The sequence below is a fragment of the Castor canadensis genome, chromosome 3 (assembly GCF_047511655.1).
Source record: "Castor canadensis chromosome 3, mCasCan1.hap1v2, whole genome shotgun sequence".
In the NCBI taxonomy this organism is placed as follows: domain Eukaryota; kingdom Metazoa; phylum Chordata; class Mammalia; order Rodentia; family Castoridae; genus Castor; species Castor canadensis.
This window is the reverse complement of record NC_133388.1, coordinates 157,693,540-157,701,679: the sequence shown is the minus strand read 5'-3', so window position 1 is coordinate 157,701,679 and position 8,140 is coordinate 157,693,540. Positions and strand designations below refer to the sequence as shown.

General features: G+C 42.3%; 1 protein-coding gene and 1 pseudogene across 1 annotated transcript; both read left to right on the top strand.

Moving 5' to 3' along the window:
* The first annotated feature begins 101 nt into the window (after nt 1-101).
* Nucleotides 102-2,905, top strand: LOC141421694 (small ribosomal subunit protein uS5 pseudogene; annotated as a pseudogene).
* Nucleotides 2,906-3,555: 650 nt separating this feature from the next.
* Uqcrb (ubiquinol-cytochrome c reductase binding protein) lies at nt 3,556-7,802 on the top strand. Its single transcript, XM_020172214.2, has 4 exons — nt 3,556-3,658; nt 6,190-6,261; nt 6,767-6,933; nt 7,601-7,802. The coding sequence occupies exons 1-4, from the start codon at nt 3,640-3,642 to the stop codon at nt 7,676-7,678; spliced, it is 336 nt and encodes a 111-aa protein (XP_020027803.2). The 5' UTR covers nt 3,556-3,639; the 3' UTR covers nt 7,679-7,802.
* Nucleotides 7,803-8,140: the final 338 nt, after the last annotated feature.

Genomic DNA, 8,140 nt, shown 5'->3' with positions numbered 1-8,140 from the left:
TGTACACTCTGGTAGATCCTTCTTGCAAGTTTCTAGTGACTTAATTCTTGTTCGCCTCAACCATAGCTGCCTTCTTCAGGAAGGAGAAGCTTCAAGAAAGGAAGTGACTTCTCCAGGAAAACACCAAATGGTGGATGACATGGGTATAGCAAAAGGACTCGAAGGCCCAGGGACCCAGGCATGGGAGGCCATGGTGGCTTCTGCAGAGGGTTCTGCCCACCTTGATAGGGGCAGTGGTCTGGGTCTGGGTGTGGGCCAAGGCTGCCGGGGCTCATGGAGGCAAAGCCAAAGATAAGGACTGGATCACAGTCACCAAGCTGGACCGCCTGGTCAAGGAATGGAAGATCAGGTCTTTGGAGGAGATCCATCAAGGAGTCTGAAATTATTGAATTCTTCCTGGGGGCAGCCCTCAGGAAGGGGTTTCGAAGAGCATGCTCTTGCAGAAACATGGGCTGGCCAGCACCCCAGGTTCAAGGCATTTGTAGCCACTGGGAACTACAACAGTCATATCAGGCTGGGTGTCAGTGCTCCAAGGAGGTAGCCACTCCCATCCAATGGGGATCATCTTGGCCAAGCTTTCCATTGTCACTGTGCAGAGAGGCTACTGGGGGACAAGCTGCTGTGGTTCTATGCTGGCGCACCACCTCATCCCTGCCCCAAAGGGCACTGGCATCGTCTCAGCTCCTGTGCTCAAGAAGATGGTGTTGATGGCTGGTATTGATAACTGCTACACTTCATCCAGGGGCGGCACTGCCACCCTGGGCAACTTCGCCAAAGCCACCTTTGATGCCATCTCCAAGACTTATTAGCTACCTGACCCCCAACTTCTGGAAAGAGACTATGTTCACCAAGTCTCCCTTTCACTGCCCATCTTGTGAAAACCAAAGAGGTCCAGCTGTGGCTACAATATAGGATTTTTTAATACAAGAAAAATAAAGTGAATTAGCCCTGGGGGAGGCAGGGAGGAGTTCACTATAAGCTGGGTGGTGATTTGTTATTCTTGTGAAGTTTTGAAAATAGTGGACCATTTTCCTGCTCTTGGAATTACAGGTCTTTGAAAGCAGTTTCATTCTAAGACAAGATGACCTTATTTCCTTTCAGATAAACTCCTATGAGTTTCTGAAACATGATACATCATTCATCTAAGACCTACTATCTGGTGTGCAAAACATACTCCATTTGGGACTATCTACCTGAGTACAGGTATTCAAAGTTGTCCACAGTTGGCCACCGGAAATCAGGAAAGGAAAAAGGATAGGGAGGAAAGTTGAAGATAAGTAGAGGCAATGAGGCCTAGTAATGGGCATAGTAAACCTTTGACTTACTACCAGCAAGAAGACATACCATGAATTGATACTCCCACTCCCCTACTTATGTAAGTTGTCCTGGGCAAATGATTGAGCTCTTCGTCTTTGCTTCTTTATTTGTAAAATCAGGTACCATGACTTTAGTTATCTGCCTACCAATTTGGATAGACTGTTAACACTACAATGATCCATATTGAACCACATCTGGTATTTTCACTGTTTGAGACTACCCACAGTGACTCTGGACCAATCTAATTTGGGTCATGGGACATGATGAAGCAAAAGCTTGACAAGCATTTGCACATTGGGGATTGTCCTCTTGAAGACCTAATGTAAAGAGGTCAATTACTGGAGAAACTAAATGAAAAGGAAGATGCCTGTCCATCATACCCTTGGCATGAGTGAGGAAGATGGCTGAGTGAGTGACCCAGCCTTAGCAAAATTACCCAGCTAAATTAAGAATTGGCAGAATGCTCTAAACCACTACCTTTGGGTGTAATTTGTTGTGTACCAGGGTTCTGTGGTGTGCTGGATGTCCCAAAAGAAACCTTGTAAGAAATTAAATTTTTAGCTCATTAGAGCCAGGTATGGTGTCCTTTCTGTTAGATACTTTACTCGTTCACTCACAGGCATTTGAGGTCCTAGAATAAAACAGTGATTAATGTGACGTAGGTATGTGCTTTCATGGCATTCTCCAATGGATAAGATCAATACACAGGAAGCAATGGAGAAAGTACGAATGGGAGACAAAGTGTGAGACTATCCCGCCTGGACTTTCTATGCCTTAGAATTTCATTTTACCTTTACAAACAACCTACTCTTACCAGAATAGGCTAGCTGTGCTGCTGTAATGGACAGTCCTAAAACGTCAGTGATTTAAAATGAGAAAAGCTTCTTACACATTTCTCCTTTGGGATCACAAAGGCACTGTTCCACTTTAGTGATACAGGTTGATGTATCCTGGTACCTCCACGATGAGTGGTGTGTTGCCACTTTTTGGAGAGAAAAGAGATGTGGAAGGTTACTCTTAAAAATTCCTTTCTGTTTAGGGTTTTGTTTTGTTTGCCCAAGTATCACATGCTATGCCTAACTTTTCAGGAAGCAAAGTAAGTATGATCCCTAACCTATGCCAGGAGGAAATAATAAAAAATAATTTTTGAATCAACACTTAACAACCACCAGCAACATTCCCAGGTTCTAGACTTAATGCCTATAGGAGCTGGATTTTGTGACACTCCTGGATATCTGATCCCTTGACATAAAGGTCTTTTTGCCCCCTTCACTCTGTAACCTTAAAGAGTAAGGAGAGTTTGCTCTTTGCAAAGCTATGTGCTAATGTGCTCCACATTTTTATGCCTTAGATGTCACATGTTGGGGCTGGGGTCTTGAAAGTAGATAAGTCTATTTATTTGTCCCTCTTTTGCCTTAAAATTATATGAAAATTGTGCAGTACTTCTTAAGATTTAATATTTTAAGAACTTTTCTGACCTAACCTTCCACCAAAATGGTTTGATGTAGATCTTTAGCTGAAGAAACTGAAGACCAGAGAGGTTTATTATCTTTCCTGGATTCATAGTGTAGCATATGGTCCTAGAATTAAGGAGGCCTAAATTTCTATTTGCATTTTCTGATTTTTCAAGAATTGGATTTTTCTTAACCATGTGCCTTTCTGGGGCTCAGCTACCTCCTCTCTACAATGGAGATATTCATAGTATATCATAGATTTAGGATTATATGAGAGTACTGTCAGCCCTGCATATTTAGGGGTGCCGTGGAATCAACTTTGCATGGATGGAAAATATTTGGGGAAAAAGTGCATCTGTACTGAACACGTACACTTTTTTCTTGTCATTATTTTCTAAATGCTTATTTGCATAGCATTTACATTGCATTAGGTAATCTAGAGATGGTTTAAAGCAGGAGATATCTGTTGGTTATATTTTAAAATACACCATTTTATATAAGCATCCAAGGATATCCTCAGGTTCTAGAATTGAGGGACTATGCCTGAAAAACGTTACCTGGCTCCACCTGCGCCATTAATACCGTCCACGCTGTCTTACTTAGTAAATAACAGAACCTGCACTAATCTCCGGGTCTTCTAATTCCTTGCCTAGTATTTTCTCCATCATGTCACAGGAATGCTTCTTGCAAATGGACGCGCAAATGCTCAGAAACCTCCCACTTACATTCTCGCGGATACACTAGCCCTGCTGTCAGATCTGCGCTTGCGCGGACCGCCTCTCCCTACTCGTGACGCATGACGCCTGCGCACTGAGCGCACCGCCCTCTAGGATTTACCCAGAAGGCAGCGCTTCGCCCTCGGGTCAAGATGGCGAGCAGGCCTGCCGGTAAGTGAGTGGGGTCCTCCCGGAGGGCATCGCGGCGTTCACCTTGCTCCTTTCTGCTGTCTGTAAATGGCCGGGTTTGCGCGTAAGGGAAAGTGTCGCCGGTCTTGGTGGAAGGACGTCTTCGCCACTCGCAGGGCGGGCTGGCCTCGCCGTCGGGACCGGAGCCGGCGTTGTGAAGGTGCCCGCGGTGGCTGAGCTTTAAATCACCACCTGCCCGCTCTCGGCATCTTTCCCCGCCTTTGAAGAGCTTAAGGCCGCAAGGACATGGATAGTGCATGACCTTCAGGCGGGATGAACTGAGAGCTTCCTGTCCAACCCTGACCTGGGCTTTAGATCGATGTTTTCGACCATTTGTCCTACACGCCGCTGATGGACAGTGACGGGAGGAAACCCGGCTGCAACCCCCATTCCGCCTCGGGCAGGCAGCCGAGCAAGTGTACGGGGAAGTTTCTCCTTAACCTTGGCGTGTCTGCAACGTGAGCGTCATCTATAGACTAGGAGGGATTTGCAGTTGTAGGCATTACGACAGGCGCATTTATTTCGGAATAGACTGCAGAAATTGGCGGCATATTTAAAACAATGTGCACTTCAATTCAAACAGTGTCCCCCTTCCCCTTTTTAAAAGTAATCTCTGAGCCGGGCGCCGGCGGACTACGCCTGTAAACTTAACTACTTGGGAGGCTGAGATCGGCAGGGTAGCTGTTGGAGGCCAGCTCCGGGCACATAGTTCTGAGACCCCAATCTCCAGAATAACAGAGCAAAGTGGACTAGAGGTGTGGATCAAGCGGTAGGGTGCCTGCTTTGTAAGTGCAAAGGTCCCAGCAAAAAAAAAGAAAAAAAAATCTCTGCCCTTTGGCGGTATAAATTGGAATCGCTTTTTAAAAATAGGTGCCCTTCTCCATCCCCAGACATTGTGAAACTATTAGGAAACAGATTGCCAGATGAATCTGTTAACCTAAGTGACATTGAGCTTTTAGGGGTATAAATTCTTTATTTCAAGCTGGGCATGGTAGTGCACAACTGTAATCCCAGAACTCTGGAGGCTGAAGCAAGAGGATTACGAGTTGGAGGCAAGTCTGGGCTACATAGCAAGACCCTGTATCAAAAAATAAAGCAACAAAAAGAACTCATTATTTCTTTAGTTGGACAAATATTTAATGATCCTTACTAAGTTCAAGGCATCTTGCTTCTGTGCTGTGTTGGGGAACCCTAGAGACCTGAAACTACCTCTGACCTTGGGTGGGATCACTTCTGCAAGGCTGCGTCCTTTTCTACAGCAACAGGCATGTTTCCAGTAAACTCAACCAATGTGGGTAAAGCAGACAGGATAGTCCCTGTCACACTAGTTAGTGTCCCGTGAATGTTCATCTGTATCATCCTCACTGGTAAATATATACAAATAATTTATTTTCAAGTATGTTTTTAAATTGTTGACTGACACTTTTCCCCCAGAAACAGTTTTATACAAGGCTGTTAATTTCTAAGGAGATCTTGCAAAGCCATGTCATCTGTAATGTACTAAGCAGTAGGGGTCAAAAGGGTTGGAGTGAAAGCAGAATTTGCTTTTCTTCCTTGGTAATGGGCTTGTGGTAGACAACATTTTAAAAGAAAATTCAAATTTGCTCTACCTTCATATTTGTGCCACATCTCTCCTGTAATCATCTAGCATTGTCATGTCATCCTTAAGCCCTTACTGGGTTACCCCGTCAGGCTCAGCCCCGTTCCCCCAAAGAGTTAGTTGTGGCTTTTGTTTTTGTTTTTGTTTTTTTAACATAAGGTCTTGGTGCATGCTAGGTACAAACTATCACTGAGCTATAATATACCCTAAACTTATTTTAATTTTTTCTTATTAAAGTAGGGTGTTAAATTTGCAGTCCTCCTTACTCAGCATCCTGAGTGCTAGGATTATAGTCGTGCCCTTCCTCACTCGGCCCCTAACATTACCTGTGTCTCCCTACCCGTGATCAAATACTCATTTCCTTGATGGAAAGTTGGCTGCTTGGAAAGATAAAAATGGGCTTCTTTTACTAATCCATATAAATGTTTAAATGACTAGTGGTACAAAAATTCTTCTAGAAATAAATATATTTTAAGGAGAATGACCAAGTGAAATAATGGTAATGTATACTAAAAATTTTCAGGAATGGGGGTCTGTAGCCCTGCCAGCCTATCCTGAAATCTCACCCCTCTTTTGATAAAGCTCCACTTACCTTGAAAAAAAGAGTTGGAAGTTATTCTTGCTTTTTATTTCTGCAACTACAAGTGACAGAAATGTTCCAAGTCCATTTCCCAACTCCTACCCACTCAGTTCTGGTGGTAACAGGGGATATAAGGGCATGGGATGTTGGACTTGGAGAGGCTGAAGTGGCAGCAGTTGTACAACTGTCGCCATGCTCATAGATAAAACAAGCAACTCTCATCTATAGGAATTAATAGGAAATCCCTTCTTAGGTCTGTAAGAAGGTGATGGCCTGTTAATGCACTCATGCAATACATGTGAATTGTAGGAACTAACTGTATATCATTCCCAGTTTCAGCATCAGGCCGGTGGCTGGAAGGTATTCGAAAATGGTATTACAATGCTGCAGGATTCAATAAACTGGGTGCGTATCTGTGCTGCCTTCCACTTTCTTTTTTTCTTCTTTCCTGAGAGTATGCTTTTATAGGAGTCATTGTGGTTCCAAAGAATACTTTGTTTCTGTGTACATGGGATTTTAAAATTAGACCACATTTTATTATGTTTTTATTCTTTTGAGAGGAGGAGGGAGTGAAGTCCTCAAAAATGGTTTGAGGTAGAAATGATTTATACTAGCAGGACATTTTCTTTATGATATTCTCCCTTTCCCAAATCCTTCCCTTAAAATGCTTTGGGTTTTGGACTGGGGACATGGCTCAAGTGTGCTAACAAGTGCAAGGCCCTGAATTCAAACCCCAGTGCTGCCAAAAAAAAAAAAAAAAAGCTTTGGGTTTCCATTGTACCTAGTAATTTGAACTCTTAGTATTTCATCCAAGTCTTAAATACAAGTTTAAAGATACTTTACTCATTAAGAAAAACAGTGTGATTTTTAAGATGTTAAGAATGTTCACTCTGACTCTTTTCTATCGTAGGGTTAATGAGAGATGATACGATAAATGAGGATGAGGATGTGAAAGAAGCCGTGAGAAGGCTTCCTGAGAACCTTTATAATGACAGGATGTTTCGCATCAAGAGGGCACTGGACCTGACCATGAGGCATCAGATCTTGCCTAAAGAGCAGTGGACAAAATATGAGGAGGTAGAGCAGTTTTTATGCATCTGACAGTGTTGCCCACTAAGAATGGAGTAGTAGACACAAGAGAGACACACTCATTTCCATAATGCTTTCTTGCTTCCAAATATATGTTAACTAAGTATCATTTTAACAGCCCAGTGAAATTAATAGAGCAAGTATCTGCTCTATTTTAGAGAAAAACACATTGAGATTTAGAGGTAAAGTGACTTCCAAAATCACAAAGCAAATCTCTAACATAGAGGGCCAGAGTCCAGGTCTTCTGCCTCCTAGACCATTGTTATTGTTTCTTTGCAGTCTACTTCCTGCTCACGTGAAAAGAGTTTTAGTATGTGCAGCCCACTGAGTGGTGCTCTAGCTTCCAAGAAGGACTTCTGTGAAGCAAACCCTCACCCCCCACCCCGAACTGCATTAAAACCAGGCAAAAGTATAGGCCCTCATTTCTTTTTTCCCCAACAGACTTCCTTTTCATAACCTATCAAAGCAACTTACTACAATATCTTTGTGGGTTTTGACATTTTAAAAAGCATATAGCTCTTAGTTTGGTTGAGAATATATTTTCTTAAGTTGTAAATAAAAAGTCATTCATTGTGATAGGTTTCATTTGTTGTTTAAGACCTATTAAAAGTTTGGGATGATAATAGGATATTATATTCTTTTATTCATTCTTTAGGATAAATTCTACCTTGAACCATATTTGAAAGAAGTTATTCGGGAAAGAAAAGAGAGAGAAGAATGGGCAAAGAAGTAATCACGTAGTTGAAATCTGTGGATGCAGCCGAACTTTTTATGAAGTTGGCTAAACTTGAAATGTACAACTTAAGAATTATTTGGTCTGCAGACATATTACTTTAAATAAATGACTGTTATAATCATTGTTGGAGTTTGAATTCTAAACTTTATCCTGATAACTATTGAATTCATTATCCTAATTTTTTCCAAACTTCTAAGATATTTTAGTCAGTGTTTAAGTGCTTGGAGATGAGATACCATTTTAATCTTTTCCTCATTGGTTGGAGTTTACTAAAGGAGTTAATACATCAAGCAAAGAGTCACCTTTAGATTGCTATTGTGGGTTAACAATATATTTAGCAGCTGCATCAGGGCCTAACATGCCGGTGTGGGATGGAGCAAGAAGCCAGAGCCAATGATTTACTTTACTGAAGCAAACAGAGCACCTAAGCAGACTGGCTGTCAGCTTCAAAAGCGATAC

Excerpts from the sequence above, each read along its gene's own strand:
- Uqcrb (XM_020172214.2), top strand. Across the intron at positions 6,262-6,766 it reads TGCAGGATTCAATAAACTGG|GGTTAATGAGAGATGATACG; the intron begins GTGCGTATCTGT and ends TTTCTATCGTAG. Across the intron at positions 6,934-7,600 it reads AGTGGACAAAATATGAGGAG|GATAAATTCTACCTTGAACC; the intron begins GTAGAGCAGTTT and ends TTCATTCTTTAG.